The 27978-nt window shown below is 41.2% G+C and overlaps 1 protein-coding gene across 2 annotated transcripts; it reads left to right on the top strand.

Annotated features, from left to right (window-relative positions):
* The first annotated feature begins 128 nt into the window (after window positions 1-128).
* On the top strand, window positions 129-26148 carry LOC114155173 (neural proliferation differentiation and control protein 1). Of its 2 annotated transcripts, none has more exons than XM_028034956.1 (10): window positions 129-483; window positions 15045-15212; window positions 20555-20644; window positions 20732-20929; window positions 21415-21481; window positions 21586-21661; window positions 22118-22197; window positions 22317-22413; window positions 23161-23264; window positions 25649-25810. In XM_028034956.1, the coding sequence occupies exons 1-9, from the start codon at window positions 414-416 to the stop codon at window positions 23230-23232; spliced, it is 918 nt and encodes a 305-aa protein (XP_027890757.1). In that variant the 5' UTR covers window positions 129-413; the 3' UTR covers window positions 23233-23264; window positions 25649-25810. The 2 variants fall into 2 exon arrangements, with proteins under 2 accessions (XP_027890757.1, XP_027890756.1); XM_028034955.1 differs by having other exon boundaries at window positions 130-483; window positions 23161-23228; window positions 25649-26148.
* The last annotated feature ends 1830 nt before the right edge of the window (window positions 26149-27978 follow it).

Genomic DNA, 27978 nt, shown 5'->3' with positions numbered 1-27978 from the left:
TCCAATAAAGACTGTTTCAACTAATTATTTAGCTGTTCTGTCTGCAGTAAGTAACTACTTTTATCCTGTCAGTATGTGTGAACATGAGATATCTGTATTCAGCTACCTGTGGGCGGTAGAGGAAGCAGCGTCTTTGCGTCACACGCTTCTGATCTTTTACCAGAGCTCAGTGGCAGCAGCAGAAGAAGAGTCAAGATGATCAGATAGATCCGCAACACAACAGACCCGCTCCGATTTGCTCCTGTTTCCTACGCTCGACAGAGGTTCTCCCTCCCTTAGGCGCCAGGGGATGGAGGGATGATCCACACCGACTCCGCTCCGCAAGATCTTCCTCCTCTTCTCCCTCCTTCTCCTCCTCTTCCTCCGCCTATTCTGTACTTCGATCCTCGCGCGCCGCTGGAGCTGTGGCCTGGATGCGGACTCCGATGCTCGGCAGAACTGCGGTGTTTGCGGCCCTGTTGGCCCTCAGTACCTGCCTAACAGGTAAGAAAGAGCCGTCGGGGCTGCTGGGTGGTGTCAGAGCTAGGCGAGATATCCTGAGAGCTTTCTGAATGCTGCTATGCTGCTGTAGATTACTGAGGTCAGTGTGTCCGTTACACTGATATGGCTCCATCGTATTTGGATACTATCTTCAGTCTACAGTAGGCTACACTTTAGCTGCTGGCTTTCATTCCTGTCCAGCTGGTCAGCGTTGAATAAAGTTTATATTTTGTTGTTTTATTTTGTTTTTTGACAAAATATATATATATATATATATATATATATATATATATATATATATATATATATATATATATATATATATATATGTGAAAATACCATGTTAAATTGTTTTCCTTGTCCTTTAGAGTGGCAGTTAAGTGTTCCTCATGATAGGTATTTTCCTTTTGAACCTAAATAAAAGAAAGAACCACAGACAACGTATATGAATTTTACGTGGAGCTTTTGCAAAAGGGAAGGCTCTGAGAACTCTTCCTCCGAAGAATCCACAGAGCGTTCTGACCTGCCCTCACAAAAACTCCTGTTTTTATTGTCAAAGAAGAACAGGCAAGGGGCAGTCAGGAAAAACAACAGAGGTCGTAAAGCTTCTAACTCAAACATCTAGCAACCCAGCTCCAGATGTGATATCTGATCAAAGGTCTGAGCCCGGTTCAAATCTCGGTCAATACTGTCAAGAAAACAAAATACGACTGTTCACAGGTAGTTACTAAATTAGGAGGTATTCTTGTAAAAGGATTTAAGGTCTGAGAAACTCAGTGTTATCTATTTCTCGTAAAGTATAACAGACAGTAGTGACCTCCAGGTCATTTAAAGAAGAGAACACTTTAAACAGAAACTCACAAAGATCTATAGACTTAAGGTGAACTAGAGTAAGAAAATAAAATGATAATACCAAAAAATCTCTAACACCTCACACAAATCAAGCAAAAATTGATCCACATATTTGTTTTTCATGTTCAGCCACTAGATTAAAGGAGTATTCTGTAGCCAAATCAAGCTAATACAGTTGACGACTTCATCAAATTATTCATAAATTGCTCTTGGTTTCTTAGTTTTGGAGGACATAATTGAGCTTTGTGAGTTTAAATTGCACTCCATGGAGAGGACAAGCAACTGTGAAATTTGTTAGTGTAAGAAAAATATTAATAGACAGTATCAGAACATTTAAAGCATGCCTGAAGTTGAGAACAGAAATGTTTCAGTAGAAGATTTTATGGTGGTATTCTTATTACTGCCCCATCATCAGAGGATGACTGGAGAGTTAAAGTACCATATAAAAAATGGTCAAATGAGTCTATCAGAGAAATGTCAGTACGGAACCTTTTCAGTTATGGAGCTTTTGGGCCTCTAAGTATGCTGTCACAACCAATGGCCGTTCCCAAGCTGGTGCCATGGTGGCTGTCTCTCCTTGTGACGTGAGTCTTATTTGTGCCAAGAAGAAAGTATGACAGAGTTCCTGCTAGGAATGAGAAAGGAAACAGAGGGGCTTAGGGAATGGCCAGGAGGAGATGTTTTCATCATGCAGGACCTGTGTAGGGCTCTGTTATCAGTTGGGGGTGGGGGCTTTGACCATCATCTGGCTGCTTTCTGGAACACATTCCTGTGTCAACTGAAGAGCTTGAGTGTGATGTCACCATGTCTTTGTAATGGAGACTGGGCATTTCTTTTCAAGACCTCTTCAGTGGTAGGTATGTGGGGTTTCCTTCAACTATTTTGTGGTAGTATTGTGATAATAATGGAAATTATTATAAAAATGTTTATTTCTTCTTTGTAGTTTTTCTTTAGGTAACTGAATGGCTATTATTGCTTTTTATGTGTCCTGTTCAACAGTGTGGACATTGATGCCTGTTACGACCTGGCTCGTTGAGCCCTAACAATAAACAGGGAGACACGGACTTCAACAATAATTACGGTCTTTATTGAGCCCCAAACATAAAAGAAAACTAAGACAAATAAGCAGGCGGCCCCTGTGGCCAATGGTCCAAGCAAAGTCGGGGTGGGCAGACAAGACAGGCAAGAGCCAGCCTGAAAAGCGGAGCCGGGTGGAGAAGTCAGCTCAGCCCCAAGCGAGCTCCACCAGACCCCCTGACAAATAGGAGCACGGTTCTTATATAGCCAGGAAACACGGGGCCCAAGCGGATCCTGGATGACACTACTTCCAGTATGCCTTGAAAATAAAGAACAACTAATGTAAAGGGACGAACCCCCTCATTTAAAGTGGAGGGGTCGTCACAATGCCTAATTCACAAGACAAGATTTTTAATCCAATTTCCCCCTTCTGAGAATCTTAAGGAGGGGGAGGCTCTTAAGATAATTGTAAGAGATATTCTGCCATGTGTTGTTGTGTTGAGAGTGATTTAGTCCACTCAAAGGGTCATTGGAACCACTCCAGTCTAAAATCAGGATATTCAACATGTTGGACTGTCTCAGTCAGGTAAATGAAATGTATAGCCAATCACAAACTGAGCCTGGAAAATACATAATACTGCATAGCAAAAAAACCAACAATCATCAACTATCTAAATATGTAGATGAGTATAACTTATCTCCAGACCAATGGGGATTGAGGCCAAATTATGCAACAATCACTACTCTTCTAGCTGCTGTGGTGGTACAGTAAAGCACAACCTATGCAACAAGGCCTTAGTTCTTGACATGGCTGTCACAGGTTCAAGTCCCAACCTGATGACCTTTGCTGCATGTCTTCCCCCTCTCTCATTACCCATCTTCCTGTTGGGTCCTTTCAAACAAAGGCCACTAGAGCCAATAAAACCTTTAAAACAAATAATAATCACTGCTCTTCTTAATCATAACATCCAATCAGTATAGCAACTGCAAATAGCAGGATATTTGCAGTTGCAATGTTCATTGACCTGGCCAAAGCATTTGACATGGTTGGTCACTATCTAACTTTAGATCAATTCTCTCAGTCTCTATACGATTCTTTATTTTTGAACTCTTTTAGTCAATCTAGATGTCAGTGTACTTCCTTCCAGGACAGCCAGTCTGACTTCAAGATAATTGAAAAAGGGGTACCTCAAGTTTCATCACTAGGTCTTTTGGTATTATCCATCTTCTTTAATGATCATTCACAAATCTGTTTCTGACTTATATGCAGATGATTTACGTCTCCATTTCTGACATCTCATGATTTTATTATTTTTTTACAATCCAAATTTAATCTAGTCCAAAAGTGGTTTTCTCCAAATAAGTTTTTTCAGTATAAGAATAATTATATTCTATGTTATTTTGGATTCAACCAAATGAATATACCACCTGTTCCTTTAAGCAGGTGGTATATTCATTTCCTAGCAAGAACAACATTATGAAAAGGTGATGAATTTAAATATTTAGTCCTTTGGCTTGACTCACGATTGTCCTTTATACCTAAAGTCACTTAATTGTTTCTGATAAATGTTTCTCCCTTTCAGTTTGTAAAAGAGTTGTTACACAACTGATTCTGCCAATTCTTGATTATGCAGATCAGTTCACAATGTAGTCAGAGAAAAACGTTTTTTTTTACATCAAGAATTTTGAAAGAAATTAATCGTCATGCAATTCAGCTTAAGCTCCATCAGATTGGAATAACCTGCCTCTCTCACTTAGATCTACCATGTCTGTCCAGAAATTTTCTATTCTTACTGATTTTAAATACCTTGCACCTGCTTTCAATACTCACAAAGGCTCATTTATTTTGGACTTGTTAACTTATATGTACAGGTTTACTGTGATAAACCTGTCTCCCTAAACTGGCTAGATTAGGGAGAAGTATCAAGTATGCGTGGTTGTGGTTTCTGTGTTTAAATGTTTTGTATATATTATTATTATTATTATTATTATTATTATTATTATTATTATTATTATTATATTTGTTTTGTAATGACAACCTTGAAAATGAGACCTCAAACTGTTATCGTTGAAATACTGTACACCAATTTAAATGAGCTCCGAAATATATAAGATAAATAAGACTGTGAGTCAAATCAAATGCAGAGTCAATGATGCTTGTTTTGAGTAAAATACAGCGGAGCAAATTTCTGTCTTACAGCTGACCTAAAAAGACACAAAGCACAGATCAGTACTGTCTGGAGAGGAGAAACCTGCTGAAGGGAAATTTAACTGCTGATCAATATGTCTGCTTCTGCTTTATAAAACCTATGTTGTATTTTCACTTGTGTCACATTGGCGTTTTCTTCTTTTGTCTGCTCTGTGCTCAGACTTGATTTTTTTTCTTCACTGCTTTAGAAATATATTCTTAACTAGACGTAGTAGATATTCTCCTTTGTAAATTTTCAGATATCATTGATTCTATTGCCCCCATTAAAGCAAAGGTTGTGTCTGGGAGGAGCGAGTCTCCATGGAGAAATGCACAAACAGGTAGATCTGCTAGACAACTTTGCCATAGGGCCGAACGTAAATGGTGTAAGACTCAACTTCACATTTATTAAGAAATCTACGATAGACTGCGTAGCTATCACTCAACACTAAAACATGCCAGGGAAACGTTCTTTGCAGATATCATAAGTAAAAACAATAACAAAGCTTGAGCAACAGTTGACAGGCTCACAAACCCTCCAGTGATGTTACCGCTTGAATTTCAATCTAATGCAGCCTGCAACTGATTTGCCAGCTTTTTTGAAAGAGAAAATTTAAAAAACCAGAAGTTTAATCTGCAAACCCACACTAAATCCAGCACCAATGCTATGCTCAAACATAAAAATGCAGAAAAATGACCCAATTTCAACCACTGCCCCTTTTCCACCTGCTCTACTTCAGCAGCTCAGCTCGGCCCGGCCCGGTTCTGCTCGGAGTGAATGCGTTTCCACAGATCTGGTGTTTTGACTATCAGTGCTGCCTCATCAGATTTTCCTACCATAGCACGGATAGATAGCTAAGTCTATCTGTCGGTGCTACGCGTCCAAAACTGCTACCATTATGTTTACAAACCGAAAACTACAGCAGGTTGTGTTAATGTTAAATATATTGGATAATATTATTTGAGTGACAGGACTGAAGTGGAAGCTGAAGAGTCATGCTTAGCATAGCATAGGAACAATTTATATACACGACGAAACCACAAGAAGATCACTTCATCTGAATATTCTACCCATTTAAAATCAAAAGCTATGGCAGATGTATGCACCAATCCTTTTATTAGAATATCTTACATTTAAAAAAAAAATTAATTACAAAAGTGTTTGTAAGAATAAAACACATGGAAAACAGGTTTTTATTGGAATTAAATTAAACACAAAAATCTACAAATACTGATCACCGCAACTCTTTTTTGCGTATTAATCCATTGTATGACAGTCTTTATCAGATGCAGCACAGCCACAATGTGTCCACCGAACTGCACAGGTCACTGTGCTCCTGAAATGATAGGATATGATTAATGTACACTAATATTACACGGCTATTACACAGCTTCAACCTCACATCTTGCTACCAACATCTATTTAGCAAGATTTAATAAAAAGAGAGTGCAATTAGACTAAAAATATAGGGACAAAATAGCCCTATGAAGTAATACAGCAGCCAGTGGAAACACTTGCAAAGCAAGCTGAGTAGAGCCGAGCCGAGCCGGTGTAAAAGGGGCATACTTAACTCTAAAAACCTAGAAGAAATTATAAGTCAATTAAGCTCAAGTTAATGCTGTCTGGATATCCTACCTACACATTTCTTTAAGAAGTTCCTGTCTGTCATTGCTAATGTTCTGGTCCAAATAGTAAACTCGTCACTCTCATCAGGTGTTTTCCTTCAGGCTTTAAAATCAGCAGGTGTCAAACCACTGATAAAAAAGAACAATCTGGACAAATCACTACTGCAGAATTACAGGCCGATCTCCAACCTCCCATTCATCAGCAAAGTTATTGAAAAAGCTGTTTGAACAGTTAAATGGCTTCCTAATGATAACCAACTGCTTTGACGTCTTACAGTCTGTCACCACAGCACAGAGACTGGCCTAGTCAAAGTGTTTAATGATATCCATATAAACACAGACTGTGGAAGAAATACAGCGGTGGTTGTTAGACCTCAATGCAGCTTTTGACCCTGTTGACCATGGCATATTCCTGAAACGACTGGAGAGTTGGGTTGGACTCTCTGGTCCAGAACTCATCCCTATTGTTACATGAACAATCTTCTGCTCGGCAACATCCTGCGATAAAGCTTTTCATAGATTAGTGGGTTCAGTTCACTTTTCATCAAAATGCTGTTGAATCTCTCATGTTTCAAAGTTTGACATGTCTTGCATGTCTTTCAGCTACAAGACATGCAGCAACAATTTTTTAAAAGGCTTTTTTGGGTCAGGCTGTCTTCATTTGAGAATGGTTAGAAATTAAAGTGAGTAATGAGAGAGGGAGAAGACATGAGGCAAAGGTCGCCAGGCCGACCACAGCACCCCAACATGCAGCAACTCTAACATCTATTTTCCTGCCGTGTATTTGTGAAGAGCAGCTACATGACACTTGTTCTGGTGCCTGCCTTTTAATGTGAAATTCCTGCTTGAGACAAACCATTCAAGATTTGTGTATTCTTGCAGTGAGTCACCTCCCTCTGATGATGTCACTGCCCTCAGTTGCCATGGCAGTTGTCATAGCAACCCATGTCCAGGTTTCCTGTGGAGCTGGGAGTGATCTTAATGAGGAAACTAAAGCAAAGGGGTTAATATTGATGGCAGACCGAAAATGATGTGGCTGGAGCACCTCCAGAACCTGTTCAGTCCACTTCAGCCTCACACCCCTGCTGCTATCTGGACAGTGTGTTCAGTGACACCAGAACAAGTTCTATAAAAACATATAACAGCATATTGGAATGTACAGATAAATCGGCCAGGCAATAAATTGGCCTGATTTTCTTATTTTTGGGAGATCTTTGATCAGCCAACATTTACATATAAAGTCAAGTTTATCCACCGATCCTATCTACCTTGGCAAAAGTCTGAAAATGAACCACAGTCTTTTATTGCTCTGCTGTCTGACTGACAAACCTGCTTGCAGTTAACAACAGTCGCCTCATTGTTGCCAACTCAGCAACTTTCTTGTTATATTTAGCAACATTTCAGACAAAAAAAATAAGTATCAGCCAAAATCAGAATCAGCAGGTGTTAAGATGCAATACATTTTTCTTTAATGTTTTGAATTCTAGAGTGTGTAAATGAACCTTTGTGTGAAATGTTTATCTTGTGGGTTTGTCATTGTAGCTGCCATCTAAGGAACCTGCTGAGGAGGAGGCCCGCCTCAAACCCTTCTATCCACCTTAATCCGAGCCCCCATGAGGCTTTGCGATTTCCACCGCAAACAGCCATTTGTTTACATGTTAGCAACTCGCTAACCGGCTTTCATCAGAGGTTTCAGGCTATAAAGAATGTAGGAACTCCAGCTATTACAGCTTACATGTGGCAATATTGTTTTACCGCTACCTACAGCTAATGCGGGGAGGCATGGCGACTTGAAGAAATGGCCACAAATAACCTGCACTAGCATAGTTAGCTACTTCACTGACTCCGTTACAGGGGTTGGACAATGAAACTGAAACACCTCTCATTTTAGTGTGGGAGGTTTCATGGCTAAATTGGACCAGCCTGGTGGCCAATCTTCATTAATTGCACATTGAACCAATAAGAGCAGAGTGTGAATGTCCAATTAGCAGGGTAAGAACCCAGTTTTGCTCAAAATATTGCAATGCACACAACATTATGGGTGACATACCAGAGTTCAAAAGAGGACAAATTGTTGGTGCACGTCTTGCTGGCGGATCTGTGACCAAGACAGCAAGTCTTTGTGATGTATCAAGAGCCACGGTATCCAGGGTAATGTCAGCATACCACCAAGAAGGACGAACCACATCCAACAGGATTAACTGTGGACGCAAGAGGAAGCTGTCTGAAAGGGATGTTCGGGTGCTAACCCGGATTGTATCCAAAAAACATAAAACCACGACTACCCAAATCACGGCAGAATTAAATGTGCACCTCAACTCTCCTGTTTCCACCAAAACTGTCCGTCGGGAGCTCCACAGGGTCAATATACATGGCCGGGCTGGTATAGCCAAACCTTTGGTCACTCGTGCCAATGCCAAACGTCGGTTTCAATGGTGCAAGGAGCGCAAATCTTGGGCTGTGGACAATGTGAAACATGTATTGTTCTCTGATGAGTCCACCTTTACTGTTTTCCCCACATCCGGGAGAGTTACGGTGTGGAGAAGCCCCAAAGAGGCGTACCACCCAGACTGTTGCATGCCCAGAGTGAAGCATGGGGGTGGATCAGTGATGGTTCGGGCTGCCATATCATGGCATTCCCTTGGCCCTATACTTGTGCTAGATGGGCACTGCCAAGGACTACCAAACCATTCTGGAGGACCATGTGCATCCAATGGTTCAAACATTGTATCAGGATGACAATGCACCAATACACACAGCAAGACTGGTGAAAGATTGGTTTGATGAACATGAAAGTGAAGTTGAACATCTCCCATGGCCTGCACAGTCACCAGATCTAAATATTATTGAGCCACTTTGGGGGTTTTTGGAGGAGCGAGTCAGGAAACATTTTCCTCCACCAGCATCACGTCGTGACCTGGCCACTATCCTGCAAGAAGAATGGCTTAAAATCCCTCTGACCACTGTGCAGGACTTGTATATGTCATTCCCAAGACGAATTGACGCTGTATTGGCCGCAAAAGGAGGCCCTACACCATACTAATAAGTTATTGTGGTCTAAAACCAGGTGTTTCAGTTTCATTGTCCAACCCCTGTACTTCGGATGGCTTTTTATTCACACAATGAAATGAGCACACATAAAAGCATTTTGGGTTCCCTGTTCAAATTTAGAATTTTTAGCCAAATTCTTTTTGTTTCCTGAACTACCGCTTTTGTTTTGGGAGCCGTTCAAGACACACCTGTTTCTGCCACTAATTAAACGTGGTCTGATTATTAAAGTGCAACCATGAACAGCACAACAGTTACTGAGCTCCGCAAGGGCAGACACTTTCCAGTTTCAAGATGCTCTTTATAACAAGTCAATGTGTGATTCGGTTCGGTTCTGGCCCAGTGGGGAGATTCTCCATATTACGGTCTGGAGCGCAGCAGCTGCGGTCATTTCTCCGCTGATTTGCAGCGACACTCAGCAACGGAGAACCTCGAGGTTCTGGTTGAGATGGATTAAATAAACCCAGATATGTTATTTTGTCTTATAAAAAAATGTTCCTGGCCCAGACACAATGATAAAGACTCAGATCATGAACTTTATTATTTTTAAATACAAACGAAAGATAAAATTCACATCACACCAAGCTAATATTATGTAGTTCTGGTGTTTTACACTGTCGGCGCAGAACGTCAGCTCAGATCTCTGAGCAGCTTCTCTGCTTTTCTCTTCTTTATTACTGTCAGTTCTTCAGAGAAACGAGCTGCTAGCAGCGCTGCTAACTCACGGTCATGAAGTGCGGTTGTAGAATGGTGTGGATAGAAGCGGAGGACCCAGGTTCAATGTAATAATGATGATGGTTTTAATGATGACATACAAAATACAAAAAAATCCAGGTAGCACAGGTGAGCAGAAGGCTAGGAACTCAGAACTGGTAGCAACTGGATTAACTAAAAAAACAGGCTCTGGGGAGACACAGGCTGACACGACAGTATAGACAAGGAGTAGGGAACACAGGTGATTGAATACATCAGGGAACATGAGACACAGCTGGGAGCAATCAAGGGGTAGACAGGACAACACAGGGACTCAACTGAACACAGAAACCTAAATTAATACACAGAAAAACTAAATCCTTACGTTCACAGTCATTCTCTGTTACTAAACTTAACACTCATGTTTCTGTCGCTCCCTGTGATTAAACTCACAATTACGATCCTCTGTACTGAGCAGCTCTCTGATAGCATATGGTGTGTCCATAAACAAGCTTTACTAAATATTGTATAATAACCGAAAAGAGAGATGTAACTTCTATCATAAATATAGATTAGCAAAAAATCCCTACAAATTACAGTGAAATACTGCTACTTCTGGTGGGCTCCGGAAGTAAGACCCATAATTTCCACAGTAAACCACCCAGGAATAAGGTGGATAAAGAAGCAGTGATAAGAGCTGGAGTTCGATTGGCCAGCTTAAGTTGAGCAGGCATAAGTATGCAGGTGGACTGTAGTGACTATTTGTCAAAAAACCCTAAGACTTCAAGGTGATTAAAGTAAAAGTGAATTCAACTCAAATAGCCACTTGATGCACCATGGGTTTCTTTCTTATGCAGTTCCAAAAAGATCAAAAGTCAAAAATTCTGTTTCTTTCTTTGTTTATTCCACAGTTGCAGGTAAAACATGATACAAGCAAAGGAGCCCTTGCTGTATTGTTTGGCTACTTGATTGTCTCACCAGGTGACTGGCTGAGTGGTGACTAGACTGGCTGTATAGACTGACTGTCAAAGTAACTGTTAAAAAAACCATGTGACCCCCACATCTGCATAAAGAACTCCTTAATGCCTATGTATTTATTCATGAAACACCCATGTCCCAAACTGAAATTAACTAATTAAACAAATTTATAGTCAGCAAACTTATTCTAAATAACTAAAATCAAACAAAAAATCTAATTATAGATCAACCAGAAAGCACGTAAATAAAAATAATCACAATTCTAAGATTTGGGGCGTGCCGTGGTGGCGTAGTGGTTAGTGCGACCTGTATTTGGAGGCCTTGAGTCCTCGACGCGGCTGTCGCGGGTTCGACTCCCCCCCCCTCACCTTCCCCGTTTCCTGTCAGCCTACTATCATATAAGGGACACTAGAGCCCACAAAAGAAAAGGGTAAAAAAAAATTCTAAGATTTAACTGAAAATAGAGAAATAGCTCCTACATGGACTTATTGATGTAGCAAGAAGATTGATGGAAGGGCTGCCATTTTTGAATTCTACTGTGTTGTTGGAAGCTTCATAAACCAGTTTTGTTTGCTGTACAGTGAAGTTTACTGACTTTTTCTTTCAACACAACACCTCTTAGCGTAAGAAAGTCTTTAGTCAATCGGGATCTTTGTACAAGCAGTGTCATGAAGTGTGGTGGTGAAGGTGGTGAGGCAGACGCTGTAGACCCAGGTTGTAGTGAAAGATGGTAATTTTAATAATAAGTCATGCTCCAAACAGTCCATAAAGTTCTGGTGGCACAGCTGAGCAGAAGCCAGGGCTCACACTGGTAGCAACAGAAATTATACTTGGCAAACAAACAGGCAAACAGAAATGACGCGACAAACGACGAGGACCCGACAAAACACAGAGACACAGGAGACACTAAATACACAGGAGGTAATTAGGGAACAAGAAACACCTGGGAGTAATCAAGGGCAAGACAGGACAACATGGAGACACAGGAAACTCAAAATAAACACACAGAAAAACATGGAACACGACAGGCAGTTCTTATTTTCATTTGAAAAAAAAAACAGGCTAGTTTTTTTTCATTTATTAAACCAAGATGAGAAATCGGACCCGAACTGAACCGAACTCTTATCCAATTTATGATTTTGTGCACAAAATGAAAATGGAAAAAACAGAAAAGGAGTGCTCAGTTTCAGTTTTCTTTGTTACTAATTAGACAAGTGACCTGACTCAGAAGTTCTCTCTGCCCCTCTTACCAGGGCCAACCCAAAGCATATGCAAACTAAACTGCCACTTAGGGCCCCTGGGCAAAAATTTGGACAAAAAGAAAAGTAAAAACATTAATTGCTCTTGGGGGCCCCTGGTGCAGCTTCACCAGTTATATGAGCTGCAATGGCTGAACATCCAAACCTCCAAAGCACCAGCAGAAGATAAGTTAGCAAAACAATGTCACAAAAAAGGACTTATCCATCAGGGAGAGAGAAAGGAAAGAGGAAGAAGAGTGACAATAGTCACAGTGGGGTAAATATTGTTAACTTTAAACATGCAGACATGACCTGGTGGGCCGGTCAGTCACACCTCTCACTGCAGAGCAGACGAGGACCGTGGCTGATTTTTAAACCTTTTCTGAGATAGATAAGATCAGTGGATAAGATTGGCTTCACAAGCAAGTATTGGTTGGCCAATAAATGCATTCTATATGACACATAAATATAGAATATAATGTAAACAGCACTGTCAGAGCTGCAATAAGTTTATAGCAGGTGTATGAATGATCTGATCATCTGACTGTTGATTGCAGCAATCCACATTATTAGCAAAAATAATGCTAATAATTATTTTGGATTTAGTTCATCCAAACTGAGGCTTCTTTTGGAGCAGCATAGCTCTGCTAACATGGCCCCAAAACCACATGTTGCTCAGGGTTAACCTAACCCATGGAGGCTTGGGCCAGCCCTGCCGCTTACACAGGAGTCATTTAGACATTATACAGACTGCAGACAGACAATCTTGATCGTTTCACGGACATTTGGTCACTCAAGAAGAATAGCCTGAGTTTTTATTTCAGATTGTTTTATTTTGAAAAGCCAGAGCCTGGGGGCTTTCCACAGCAGGCAGCAGCCATACCTGTCTCTTCTCCAGACCTGAGTCAACAAGATGGCCTCCATTGCACTGCGCCAGCAGCGGTAAATAGAAGTGAGTACACTATTAACTTGTCACAAAAAGTGCTTTAAGATGTTTTTAGGTGAGAAAGTAGCCCTTACAGCTACATCTATCCACTTAGTTAATCCAAGATGAAGTTTCTTTTGGAGCAGCCTAGCTCCACTAACATGGCTGGACAGCTGCAGGCTTGGCTGACACACTTCCCCACTAACTGCGACCTGATCTCATCAAGTCACTCTGTCTTTTTCCGCTGCTTGTTACCTGTTCTTAGTGGCTCAAAGTGCAATATGAAGTGTTTGTGTTTGTATATCTACCATTTGATACGTGTATCAAAATATAACAATCTTCTCTGGCGATTTCGATACTTCTGAAGATATTAGTATCTTCTAAACTTTGACACACTGTTTTCTTCCAATTCCAATTACTAATATTCCCTTGTGAATTTTTTTAATTTGTAAATTCATATTATTTTGTGTGTGTGTGTGTGAGAGTGAGAGAAAGAAAGAAATATACACTTTCTTTCGACTAGCTTCTTATGTGCAGTGTGAACTTACTTCATTATTATTTATTTTTTATTGTTCCAGGCAGGCAGCTGTTCAGGAGGAGAGGCCACAGCTCCAGGTTTGGATGCAGCTTCAAAGAATCTCCCAATGATTCTCCTGCTGACCTGCCACTGTCTCCTCATGTTTTATCAACTTAAATTGTAGGAATATTTTTTCATAATTCCCCAAATATGGGCTGACTATCTGCTTGTTTGATATTCTAATAAATACATTTTTATGAAAACATTTTATCTTTGCTTGTTTTGTAAAATATGAGTTTACAATCCGATACAAAATAAGAGAAATTAATAGGTACTGTAAATAAATCATCAAGTTGTGAAGCACCAACTCAGGCTAAAAATAGGTTGATAAAAAATAAATGTGAAACAATTCTTTTAACGTTTGCTGCTCATAAATCCAGAGCAAAGGAATAATGTACAATACTTTAAAGCTGTTCATTATGTTTAATCAGTTGAGACCGATAATTTATAAGTAAATAGTCTCATGAAGGGAGCAAAGGTTTTTATTTCTATTGGACAGTCATACTTCACTGATAAAAGTGTGAAAAAGTATCATGAAGTGGTAAACCATGGAATAGGATAAGGGCCCCTTAACATTTGGCTAACGCCAATTGATGTTTTATTTTAGATTAAAGTCAGAATTCTGAGGGTTTTTTTTCCTAATCCTCTTCCATAGGTAAACATTTAGTTAGTTAATCGTTTAATAATCCAATAACATTGGCACATTATTTCAAACATTTCCTGCTTAGGAAATACCTACATTTTTATTGTATATTTTAAATAATCATACTTTTCTGCATGCTTGATCATAATGCTGAACTCTACTTGGTGTAATTTGTAAGACCCTAAACACTGGTGATACAGTTGGTGCAGAACTTTCTTTTCAACTGTTGGTTCAATGAAAGCATAAATAATGGCTGTTTCTTAAAAAAAATATCTAGAATCATTATTATAAAGCTATTGTGGCTACTCTTGCATCATAATTAAGTCCAAAAAACAAAAAATGCCAGAGTAGTTTCTCAGGAGGAGGTTTTCAACTCACTCAAAATAAAAAGCACTCACGGAGAGTTTTCTGGTTTCAAAAAGAATATTTTCTTTACTTAAAAAAATTAAATAGAAATATTCTCTTCATTGACTTCATACAAAAAATGTCAATATAAACTTTAATTGTGTGGTAGAAAAACTGTTTCACTCCTTCACCAAACAATCAGTTAAGCACAACAGGAGGCTGACTGACAAGGAAGAAGGTCTAAGCACAACAGATAAATAACAATAGCTCTACCATTTGCATAATCTTGGGTCTGTAACATTAATAGTTTAGCAAAAATAAATTAATCTAATTCTTAATAGACAAAAGCACAGTTGTTTGTGTTGTTGCAATTTAAAACTTAAGCACCTGAGACATTTGAGCATGTCCAACCTGTGCTGTGTCTTCCTCCTCAGGTTCTAACTTATGTCCTCGCAGTTTGGACTGTGCCCGAGCAGGACGGCACTTCTGCCGACAAGGCAGCTCACACTGCGGGCCCTGCCTGTACCCTCTGGTGGAGGATCATCATGGCCGCTGTGTTGACATGAGAAGACATCTTCATCATTCTGCTCAGGCTGCTAAAGGTAGGGCAGCAACAGTAAGTTAAGAATTTATTTACAAAATAAAATCACAAGTGTCTTGCAGGTGATCCTTTGGACCGAATCCGGGGTTCGTTTGAAAGCGGAGAGATGGGTCAATGACCGTGCGAGGGGTGGACAGAATGTCTGATCGGACAGCAGGAGAAATTAGCTTATGTCTCCTGGAAGGCTTCTCAATGGGAGGGGGGAAGGAGCAGTTTGGATCCAGGCAACCAATCGGGAGGTCCGAGGTAAGTTTCTCCGAGGAATGAACTGTGGGCTGGAGCGGGCAGGCAGGTGAGGTTCGGAGCTACAGGTGGGATTACGAGTTTGGGGTCTGGCTTGTACCTGGGAATGGGAGACAGAGAACGAGTGAGGGAAGCAGACAACAAGCTCAGGTTTTTTCAAGACGGTCACAAATAACTAGAGTTTCTCAGGAGAAGGTCTAGCGAGCTAGAGACTACCGTGAGGAAGTAATCATCCAGTGGAGAGGTGAGGTCTGGCAGCTCCTTAAATCCTCTCTGGCTGATGATCCCAACAAGCTGCAGGTGCGCCGCTTTGCTCCAGGCCGCTCCTAGCAGGGAGCCAATGGGAGAGACACTTTCATAAACCCAGATCTTGACAATATCCCCCCACCCCCTCAACGGCCACCACCTGGAGGCCAAGATGACCAGGATGAACGAGAAGCCTCAAAATTATGGAGCAACTGCGGATAAAAGATGAAAGAACGGGGGACCCAGCACTGTTCCTCAGGGCCATAACCCTCCAGTCCACCAGGTACTGGAAACCTCTACCACTACATCAAATATCCATGATACAGCGTACCATGTATGTGGGCCCCCCCCCATCAATGTCCCAGGGGTTTGGAAGGAGGGCACAAAGGACTTGAGACAACGGTCTTAATCAAAGAGATGTGGAAAACTGAGTGGATTCGTAAACCATTAGGGAGCTTGAGACGTACTGAGGTGGGGCTGAGAATTGAGGATATCTCGTAGGGTCCAATGAACCTGGGAGACAGCTTTTTATTAAAAGATTTCAGTGTTATGTCCTTGGTAGAGAGCCATACCTTTTGACCAGGCTGGTATTGAGGTGCAGGGATCCTCCTCCTGTCAGCTAGGTGCCGATTCTGAGATGCAGAGCAGTTGAGGGCAGTGATGGTTTGATCCCAGATGGGCCAGCATCGGTGGAGATGGTGCTGGGCGGAAGTGACGGAGAGTTCTTGTTTCTGTGAAGGATATAATGGTGGCTGGTAACCAAGGGAAGATTCAAATGGTGTTAACCCAGTAGCTGATGAGACATGACAGTTAGGAGCATATTCAATCCAGGGTAGCTGTGAACTCCAAGAGGTGGGGTTAGAGGTGCACACACAGCAGAGAGAGACCTCAAGTTTCTGATTCAGCCGCTCAGTTTGGCCGTTTGTTTGTGGGTGAAAACCAGAACTGAGCACCACCCTGGCCGCCAATGCCCTCCCAAGCTCCTTCCAGCGATTGGAAACAGACTGGGGACCTCGGTCAGACAGGATTTTAAGGGGGGTTCCATGAAGACGAAAAACATGTTCAATGAGGAGCTGAGCAGTCTCTTGCGAGGAGGGGAGTTTTTGTAATGGGATGAGGTGACAAGCCTTTGAAAACTGGTTGATTAGAGTGAGGATGGTAGTCAAACCCTTAGAAAATGGCAAACCAGTAACAAAGTTGAGAACTATGTGAAACCAGGGGCGTCCTGGGATGGCGAGAGGTTGGAGCAGCCCACTGGGGGGCTGATTGCATCCTTACTTCTGGCACAGACTAAACAAGTACATAACTTTTAACATTGGCATATGGATTAGGCCACCAGAAGTATTGACAATTAGTGCAAGCATGCAATTGATTCCAGGATGACAGAAGAATTTAGCTGTGTGAGCCCAATGGACGAGTTTTGATCTGACTGCGGCAGGAACATAGATTGTGTTAGGAGGTCCAGACCCTGGGTCTGGTTCTAGTCTTTGAGCTTCTTGAATCTCCCTTTGGATGTCCCAACAGAGAGCCCCAACTACACAAGACTGAGGGATAATGTTAGCGATGATTTCTTCATGGTCTGGGCAGAATTGTCTAGAGAGAGGACCAGGTTTAGCATTTTTGGAACCAGGTCTATACGAAATGATGAAGTTGAAACGAGAGAAAAAAAGTGACCAAAATGACTGTCTTGGGTTGAGGCGCTTGGCCTCATGCAGGTAGGCCAGATTCTTGTGGTCAGTCCAGACATTGAAGGGATGTTTGGCCCCCTCTAACCAATGTCGTCACATTTCTAAAGCTAATTTGATAGCTAAGAGCTCCTTGTCCCCCACATCATAATTTCTCTCAGCTTGAGATAAAGGATGGGAAAAAAAGGCACGAGGATGGAGCTTTTTGTCTGGGGGGGAACTTTGAGAGAGGACAGCCCCAACACCAGTATCTGAGGCGTCAACCTCCAGAATGAATTGTCTGGATGGATTTGACTGAGTGAGAATGGGAGCAGTGGAAAACCTCTTCCTGAGATCATTAAAGGCTTTGTCAGCCTCAGAGGACCAGACAAATGGTTTCTTAATGGATGTCAGACTGCTAAGTGGTAGGGCAGTCTGACTATAATTCCTTATGAAACAGCAGTAAAAATTGGCAAAACCCAAAAACCGTTGCAACTGTTTACAGGACGAGGGAGTGGGCCAGTCAAGAACGGCTTGAATCTTCTCTGGGTCTGACTTCACCTGCCCGCTCTCAAGGACAAACCCAAGGAAGGTGAGGGAAGAGGCATGAAACTCCCATTTGTCTGCTTTGACATAAAATTGATTTTCCAACAGGCGCTGAAGGACCAACTGGACATGCCTTCTGTGCCTTCAAGGGATCTGGAAAATATGAGTATGTCATCAAGATACACAAATACAAAATGCTTCAGGTAGTCTCTAAGAACATCATTAACAAGTCCCTGGAAAACGTCTGGCGCGTTCATAAGCCCAAAGGGCATTACCAAATATTCAAAATGTCCTAGGGGGGTTTTGAATGTCGTCTTATAGTCATCACCTTCTCTTATCCTGATGAGGTGATAAGCATTTCTTAAATCCAGTTTTGTGAACATGGTGGCCCCCTGTATCGGTTCAAAAGCTGCAGTGAGGAGTGGCAATGGATATTGGTTTTTATCTGTAATCTGATTGAGACCACAATAATCAATGCAAGGACAGAGTGTTCCATCCTTCTTGCCCACAAAGAAAATCCCAGCACCTACAGGAGATGAAAACTAGCGAATTATGCCTGCAGCAATAGATTCGTTAGCATATTTATCCATACTCTCTCTTTCAGGTCCGGATAAGTTGTAGAGAAGCCTGGAGGGGAGTGGAGCGCCAGGTAAGAGGTCGTTGGTACAGTCGTAGGGTCTGTGTGGTGGTAATGATGATGTTCGAGATTTACTGAAGACTCTGTGCAGATCATGATATTCAGAAGGTACCTTTGAGAGAGCTGAGGGGCTAACCTGCTCCTCAGGGCATGGTGGCCGTGAGGGGCCCATAGCAGATTGAAGGCAGGAAGCAAGACAACTAGAGCTCCATGACTCCACCCTATTCTCTCGCCAATTGATATGAGGGTTATGAAGAGACAGCCAAGAGAAGTTGAGGACAATTGAATTCTGAGGGGAAGGAAATAAAAAAGGTAAGAGTCTCCCAAAGGTTACCAGAAACCAAAAGATTAGTGGGCCTTGTTTTATGACCTGGGCAATGGCTTTCCATCAAGAGCTGACACCTGGATTGGGGCTGAGAGGGGGATAACAGGATTCTGAAGTTGATTTACCAGGTTCTCGTCAAGGAGGTTTTGTTCTTACCCTGAGTCAACCAGGGCGTAGGTCTGGAAATGGGTCTGATTATCAACAAGAGCACAAGCGAGTGTAACACAGGAATCAAATTTCTTACCTCCACCCACCAGTACTTCCGAGCCTACCGGGGGACTCTGCCTTTTAATTGCAGAGGACAGGAAGCCACAGAGTGACCCAACTGGCTACAATATAGGCAAGTTCCAGTTTTCATACAGCGCTGCATTCTTCAGGTGATAACCTTGCTCGGCCAATTTGCATGGGTTCCTCTGTGACTGGATCTGAACTGCTGTTAGAAGAGGACAGAATGGGAGAAGAAAATTGGTGCAGTAACAGGAAGGGGCCATCTCTTACAGCGGGACCGTTCTCGGACCCTGTTGTCAATCTTAATAGCCTGAGAAATCAAAATCTCCAATGTCTCAGGCTCATCACGATAGGCCAATTCATCCTTTAGTGGTTTGTTTAAAGCTTGGAGGAAAGCACCTTTAAGAGCCTCATCATTCCAGCCAGAAGAGGGCGCTAAAGTGCGAAAGTCAATAGCAAAACCAGCTACTTATTGATTTCCTTGTTTAAAACTCCATAACTTCTTGGTGATCTCAGAACTTGACTCGGCATATCCAAAGGTCTGTTTGAAGTCGGAAATAAAATTAGTGAATGAACTCTGCAAAACTGTCTGTTGTGGGTATTTGGCTTCAGCCCACCTTAATGCGCTTCCTTGAAGTAATCCAACAATGTAGGAGATGTGGGAGGGGTCATCAGGAAAAGATTCGGGTGAACGAGAAAAGACTAATGAACACTGGAGAAGGAAACCCCACATCTGCCAATCTCACCCGAATCTCACCTTGTTTGATGATCTGAAACATTTAAAGGTGACATAAAAGCAACATAAGAACTCTGTTAGAGACCATGTGTGGCTGTAGTCCTGTAAAAAACTATATAGTGACTAAACATACCTGCAGCCAACCGAATGCATGGTGACCTTTAACGGTGATGAAGTTTGGTAAACCCTTAAATGCAGTTTGTTAAATAAAGCTTTATCAACTTAATTGAATAGGTAACATAATAAGTAATTTATTCAAGTCATTTACCCAAGTTCTCTTTCACAATTCATTCTGTCTTAGGTTTAAACCATTAGGAGAATCTAAAGGCCTTACTAAGTCCTAAATTTAATTTGACAGAGACATCACACTGTGTGAGAAAATGGATGGATGGATGGATGGATGGATGGATGGATGGATGGATGGATGAACATCATTCAATTTCCTGTTGTCTGCTAAACTTTGATTCTGTACTAAGTACTAATTCATTTTTAAATGGTTTATAATTATAAACCACTATGTTTGGTTTGGAAGTTCTTCCTGTTGTAACAACTTCCAAACCAAACAGTGCTGTCAGTGCGATCTGTTAATGGGTTCTCTGATTGGAAAATAGGTCTGATTTTTAGTTTGTGGCCAATCAGCAATTTGGTCAATCAAACATAAAATGGGTTAATCCCAGTCACTAACTGATTTCTGATTTTAACCTTTGCTTTGCTGCAGGTAAGGTGAGGGCTTACCCTGAGCTGGATGAGGAGATTGACATCCTGTCGGGCATCATCAGTGAGCAGAGATCCGAGTCCAAGATGTCAGGTACCTGAAAGTCTTCATCTGTTTTAGTTCTGCACCTCAACATGGTTGCTTCTAGATTTGGTCCAAGCTCATCTCCATGTGTCTCAGTCCCACCCTCCCAGGACATGAAGGCAGAGCAGCTCATCAGGCCGATCTCCAAACACAGAGGATCCCCCACAGACCAGCCCACCCGCCTGAGCATCACACTCAGCACTACAAGTGCACCTTCCACTACCAACTGCAGCCCTGGTCGGCTGGGCGAGCCCCGCATCACCGCCTACCCCCCCAATGACCAAGTGTTTCTCAGTAAGTCTCTGTTAGCCATGAAGTACTGACTGTGACCCTGAGGAGAGCTCAGAATGACAGTCACTTAAGGAGATGAAGTTTTTATTCTCATTAGGAGCTTTGCTAGGAAATCCCCTTCCTGATTCAGCAGGTAGTTGGAGTTTAAGCAGAAGGATGGATGCAGGAGAGCAAAGAGGCAGAATCCTTCTGATTATCCATCCTCAGTGCAGGCAGGCAGGATCAATCCTACATCCAATAAACATCCATCCTCTTGACTTAAAGAAACATTAACAACATCAACAAGCTCAACTTGTGTGTCTCAGATCAAAGATGTTCTTTGTGAGTGTTGCCTTGTGACTGGGCTGATCCACTACAGACCTTTGGTTCTGCCACACTGCTGTCTTCAGTGTGGAGGCTGCAGCATCCAGAGATCATGTCTTCCTCTGACAGTCAGAGACCTGCAGCTCATTCCCTCCCTCTCATCTTCTGTTGCTATGTGTTCTCAGTTATGACCAGTGTGATCATCACAGTATGCTTGCTGGTCTTGGTCATATCTGGAATCTGCTGTGTCAGGTAAGACTTCTGTAATTTGTTGCATGCTTAGCTATCTTTGTATGTGTCAGAAGATGGGTGTCAGCTCCAAGTGTGTTTCATCAATGTTTGATTTCTGGTTTCAGAATGGTGAGAGATGCATATCTGGAAGCTCAGAAGTTGGACTATCCTGCATGTGAAACCCAAAACTTTGGAAACTTTGTGAGTAGGACTTGGGAAGGAGGATAAAAACACTGAAGTTCCACAGCAACATGTGTAATTATGCTCCAGCAGCTTAGAATTTCATGTGTTTTATGTCAATTTGCTTGTACAAATGATCAAAAAAAGTCTTAGTGGCACTCATGTCGACAGTGAGATAACTATTTGTTTCTTTCTATGAAAAGTTTCTTTTGTAGCTTTCAAACCGCTTTTTACCACTGCTAGATATGGAAAGATAACTCCAATCGAACTTTCTCAACCTCTGAATGATCTTCATTGCTTACATGATTTAATGTTTCTTCATGTCCCCAGCAACTGCTTACGTAAAGGCATAAAGCAAGTATTTATAAGGCCACCGCCCTTTAACCAGCATGTGCAGTAAAGACACATGCTCCTGTAAAGAAAATGTCATCTGTATAGTTTGACAGCTTGTTGATCTGGCTTTCTGCTGTCTTTTAGCCTGGGGACCAGAAGCTGGCCCACAGTGCCCAGATGTACCACTACCAGCACCAGAAACAACAGATGCTTTCCCTGCAGCAGTAAGTCACCTGCTGGGCCTCATTGTTTCTTCATGTTCCTGTCCCTGCCCACTCGGCCTTGTCAGGTCTGTGTTTTCTCTGTTACATGTTGGATGACTCTGGGTGTTTGACCTATGCAGACACAGGGATGAGCTCAGACCACCTGACACAGGAACATCGACAGATGAGGAGAATGATGGAGATTTCACCGTCTACGAGTGTCCTGGGCTGGCACCAGTAAGCAAACACACAATTTAACGTGCTGTCTGGACTTTGATGGTTGAAAATGAACTATGGTGGCGACCAGCAAGTCATCAGATGAGCGCTGGTGGAGCCAGCTGCACATTGTTAGAAAAAATACAAATCCTCCTACCACCTTCTGTCGTCTTCTTTTTGTGGTTGCTTCAGTGGTAGCATTTGAATGTTTATCATGTAACTCGTGTGATGTAAAAAATAAATAAATAAAAGCATTTCCCTGGCAGTTTTCTGTTTAAAGTTGGCATGTTTCCATTAAGCTAATTTATTTTTGGAACTTCAATTTGCACAGTTTTATGGTTAAGAGAAGTGTATCTATTGAGAATGACATCAAAGAGAGACTGGGAAAGTTTGTGTGAGGCTGTTCAACTCCCACACTGAAGAAGACACCTTTAGTGGTCTTAGTGTGCAGGAGGAAGATGAAGATGGCAATAGATCTTTTTTTTTCCTGGTGGGCTACTGTGTTTGTTTTTAAGCAGATATAATAATATTTATCAGAGCCAAATAAACACAGTAGACAATGAGAAGTTGTTGGTAATAGATGACTTTATTTCATCAGTTGCCAAAGCAGGTATTACATATTTTTTTAAACATATATAAACTGCATTTTACTCTCTGAATAAATTGAGTACAAAACTGCACTTTTTGAAAAAGCAAAGTAAAATATATTTATTCATGCAATAAATAGCAAACATGGTCTCTTGTTAATTAAATTGTGTTGTTGTTCAGACAGGAGAGATGGAGGTGAAGAACCCGCTGTTTGACGACGCCAACCTTTACCTACACAGATTCCACAAGTAAATCCGGACCGTCACACTGGAAGTGCATCACCTGTGTGTACTGCTCCCTGAATTCACATCCACACACACTCTCCACATGCACTGCTACACTCAACCAAGTCCATGTGGAGAGCAAGATTGTCTCCCTGTAAAGGGGGAGGAGGAGGAGAAGGAGGAAGAACATGTGAAATGTTGGGTTCATGACTGAAGCTGTGAGTCTCATGCTCTGCAGCCTTGCTCTGTTCTGTTTCATCTTCAGTGCAGCTGTGAGTCTGTGTGTGTTGGCTCTGAAGGAAACACGTGGACTGACTGTGTGTTGATCCGCTGGAGCAGAGTGCAGTGCAGGAGCCTGCTGAAGCCACCAGGTGGCAGTATCACTCTGAGCTGATTTCTGGCTGTCGGTTTTGATTCATCAGTAAATGCTCTTTTCTTCCCCGAGTTTTAACCACAATTTGTGGTTTTACTATGAGGTTTTGCTTTGATTTTAAAAAGGAGTGTTTTTAATGTTTGATGAGTGTGAATGCATGCAGCATCCTCACCTGTGTCAGAATGTTATGTAGCCACTGTTCTCAGCCTAGCACAGTGACTGAGAACATCCACTGTATCATCCATGTAACAAATCATTCAATATGCATTTCTAGTTTTTTCCAAGTTGGTACCTCAAACTTGCTGCTAATGTTTATCCTATACATAAACTGTATGAAAACGATTTCAAGGTCATTTGAAACAGGATGGAGCTCTGAACCAGAGAGTCCATCCTGTACACAAGGTATTGACTACCATGGCTTGTCCTCATGGTTTAGTGACGTTTAAATAGCAGATGATGGAACAGGGCACATTGGTCTGTCACTGCCTGAATGCTGGGACAAACTCTGCTGCTGCTTTCTTTATTTTCAGAGACTAAGCAGGTGATAGGAGCCGGGCCACTCAAGTCCAAACACATATCCAGGATATTTCTAGTTTTTACTTCAAGATGGGGGCGGTTTTTTGGTGAGGCATGTGGGAAATCTGAATGATGCATCAATCAGATTTTGGGGGCCATTTTTTTTTATAAAAGCTCAGGCCTGGTGTTAAACAACTCTGATTTTTCTTTAAAAATTACAAAAATATATATAAACTGCATTAAAAAGGTGTGTTCTTTAGTCTTTCTGGCAATAGACGACCAAAACTTCCACCATCCAACCAATAAATTCAAATGAATATTGCAAATGTGATCATTAAAATAAAACTAATTACATACACTAAATTAGACTGCATGCAACATATAGTGCATTTCTGAGTTATAGAATACAAAAACTTTCAATCATTTGATCATTGAATTTCATCCCTAATTACAGATTTGCTACAGTCTGTAATGAAATGATTCATCAGCTCTTTGATTTGTTTAACTTCTGACCAATCATAAACTGATTGACTTTAATGGGTCAGGATGACAAATATATAAATACGTAAATACATGGTGTGCTGTATCCACTTAGAAACTCTAAAATTATTCATTTTACTTTTACCATAAAAATAATGAAAATTCTAATTATGTTATTTCATTTTTTTTTTAATTATTAAAATGTTAGATATTTTTTATGTGTGCAAGCCTGTTTTATTTAAATGGTCACATATATGAACTATTATTTAAGAACGATTTTGGTCACTGAATTATGGCCCTTTTGGTCCACCGTACCTGCTGTGAGCAATCCAGAGCAGAGGCTGCATCAGGCTATAAGTACGAAGGAGAAATTGCTGTAAAAAGAGATTTAACGTCTGACTGTCTTTATTACCTTTGAACAGTGAATAGTTGGAGTAGTTAGCCTGGCTAGTTGCTAACAGCCGTATCTCTCAGGTCGATGTTGCATCTCTAGTAAAAACACAGATGTCTTCATCCTGCTGAGTCCTTACTGAGAAAAGCTTTTTAAAGTGTGACTATTTTTACTGATACCATTTTTAAATACAAAAGTTAATTTTAAAAGCTGAGTTTAAGCTGCCCAGATTAAAGAATTGAGGAACAAAGTTGAAACCTAACATGATGTTGAAAAACAAACATTGTTTTTTTGCAGTTGTTTAGATTTTCTCTGTTTTCAGAGAAAACCAGAGAGCATTCGGGTTCCCTCTAGCTCTGCAGAGAGGTGTTTGGGTCGATGACTCCGATACAGCCAACAATGATTTAAAAGCATGACCAAACTGAATCGACACAGAAACATGTAGGGATTTTTTCTGACTGTTGCTTTGTGGACTCAGCAATCTGACGACTGAATGAATATTCATTAAACACTTCTAGAGATCAGACATTTAGATATATTTAATATAGCTGTCTTGTTTCAGTGATGTGTTTGAATAGAACTAACTGTGTCTTGTAAAGCTGCTATGACCACTGTTACCCACTCAACCTCAGATCGATGTTCTCTGCCTTTCTTTTGCTAAAGACGAGCTCCTCTGCTCCACAGGCTCACATGTCTGAGTCTGGAGGTTTCTGCCTGCCTCTTTGCATCTGCTCCGGAACAGAGCTCAGCCAGGATGGGCACCAGAGACACTTTGAGGCAGGAATCTGGAGATGAAGCCTTGGCTCTGTCTCACCATCAGTGAAGATGTGAAGGAGCTCGTCAAATACACAAACCCTTCCAGCAGACGTGTGGTTTATCCAGATTGACAGAGCTTGTGGAGCAAAACGGACAGTTCATGGGGCATGCAAAGCAAAGATCAAATTGTCATGTTGCATTTTTATTTATTTTTATGTTCTTTTTTCCCTCTGCTGAAAGCTAAACACAAATCCCTGCTGATTTTTCTTTAGGTTGTTCTCTTCCGGATTAACAATTCTGTAAAGGAGCTTTAGAACAATACAATCTGTCTTTGGCCTCTTTATATGTTCTCTGTATGTTTAGCTTGCATGTGCATATATCAAAGCTGTAATAAAATAAATAAATATTTATAAGATCTTAAGTGTAAACTGCTTTTGTCCTTTCATTTTTTGTAAGAAACAGATATGAATCTCCTTTTGAACTCTGTGTCTAGAAAACAGTTTAGTCATATGTAAAGGGAAAAGTAAATCATACACACCCTCCATACACAGGCTGGATGTGTGTTTTTAATCCATGAAGACCCACATTCAGCTGAGGGTCTGAGATGATCTGACCCTCAGCTGATCCCCCCTAGTCTGATCCCACCTCTCAGTGAATGCAAGAAGAAACCAAGAAAAAAAAAAACGATAAGGGAATTGGGGGGTGTTAATATCATATTCTGTTGTACAACACAAATTAAAAGTACCAACAAATATTGTTGTATTCCTGTAAGATGGGATTTTGCTGACCCTACATGGAAATGTGTGGAAGTTGTATGTTTCTTATTGTAGACAGTGGCCAAAATGCAGCATATGGTGAACAGAAGGGAAATATTTACAGAAGTGCATAAGAATATGTAATAATGGTGGAAATGCCATAACTATTATTAATATATCTATGTTAGCAGATGCATTGTCTGCGGTCTCACACAGTCTGTCAGTTTAAACCACTAAGAATTTATTCATTTCCAACAAGTAAACAGCTATAGGACACATCTGCTAGGAGAGGGAACTTCTACTGATGGTACCACAGAACCTCACTTCAAAGTATCCTGAACCAGCCCTTAAAACATGCCGACAAATCATACAAAACTGTTAAAGCTATGAAATATATGAACAAAGACTATTATATGTACAGTTTGGGTAGGTCTTCATTTACTTTGGCTTTTTTGTCATTTTTATGCAAACCAAATTTTAAACGTGGCATGGAAAAAAACATTGGCTTGCGTTAGAGTTCATGCAGCTTCAGTGTATATGCTGTTAAGGAAATATGATTATTTTAGTGCTTAATACAATTAATCTTAAAAGATATATGGAACACTCTTATTTTGAACAGGTTTGTGTTGAGCATTTAAAACTAAACCAGATGGGTAAGCATTCAGAGACACAGGAACCAAATGCAGATTAAGGGAGATCTCTCAATGGGACCCCCACTGTGAGGCCAGGCCACAGGCGAAGCCATAAAATTAGCATTTTCCTTGGGAGACAGAGACTTTAGATTTCTCAGGTATCTGTGAGGTCTTATCTCAGGTCGTTCTGTACTCAGAATGACCGTGGGAGCCACAGGGGGTCAGGGCCAGCTATCCGCTCTTTTGTCTCGTCAGAAGACAGATGTTTCTTTGATCTTGGCTGTAGATTGAGGGGAGTTCCAAGTTTCTCTGGGAGCTTCCAGTTGGTCAACAAGAGGAACGCCTAGAATGCATAAATTAAATAGAAAAACACCCACTCAGTATAAAATTTAGTGTCACCACTGAATTTGCAGAAAGTTGCCATTTTTTGCTTTTTTTGCATTGGCTCTCTCTCCAAAGACGTCTTTGCTGTTTGTTTGTCTTTGTTCCGTGTTTGTTTGTCTCCCCTTGTGTGTCTTTATTTTTATGAGAAAAATGCATATCTCTGTTCCTCTGCAGCTTTGTTGTTGATTGCTTTGTATGAGATTAAACTCTGTGATCTGTGACGTCAACGCGCTTTGTTGTTGCTTTCACTTTAGAGCACGCCGCCACTCGTCGAGGATCCGGGAAAATTAAAGAGGAAAAGAGCCAAACGTTTTGTCCAAAGTTAGCATTAAATTACCTCTTTTTTTACAATGCCCGAGAACAAAATATTCATCTACTTACTACAACATTTCATAGGAATGGCTGAGATGGTATAGTTTGTTATACTCTTATCATAAGGTAAAGTTTCTCTCAAGTAAAAAAATAAGCCAATGAGCTTTTTAAAAAG

The sequence above is a fragment of the Xiphophorus couchianus genome, chromosome 12, assembly GCF_001444195.1.
Source record: "Xiphophorus couchianus chromosome 12, X_couchianus-1.0, whole genome shotgun sequence".
In the NCBI taxonomy this organism is placed as follows: Eukaryota; Metazoa; Chordata; class Actinopteri; order Cyprinodontiformes; family Poeciliidae; genus Xiphophorus; species Xiphophorus couchianus.
This window is presented reverse-complemented; position numbering and strand designations above follow the sequence as displayed.

Coding starts and splice junctions, on each gene's coding strand:
- LOC114155173 (XM_028034955.1), top strand. CDS start 414: ATGCGGACTCCGATGCTCGGCAGAACTGCGGTGTTTGCGGCCCTGTTG. Junction 20,645..20,731: donor ATCCGAGTCCAAGATGTCAG/GTACCTGAAAGT, acceptor CATGTGTCTCAG/TCCCACCCTCCCAGGACATG. Junction 20,930..21,414: donor CAATGACCAAGTGTTTCTCA/GTAAGTCTCTGT, acceptor ATGTGTTCTCAG/TTATGACCAGTGTGATCATC.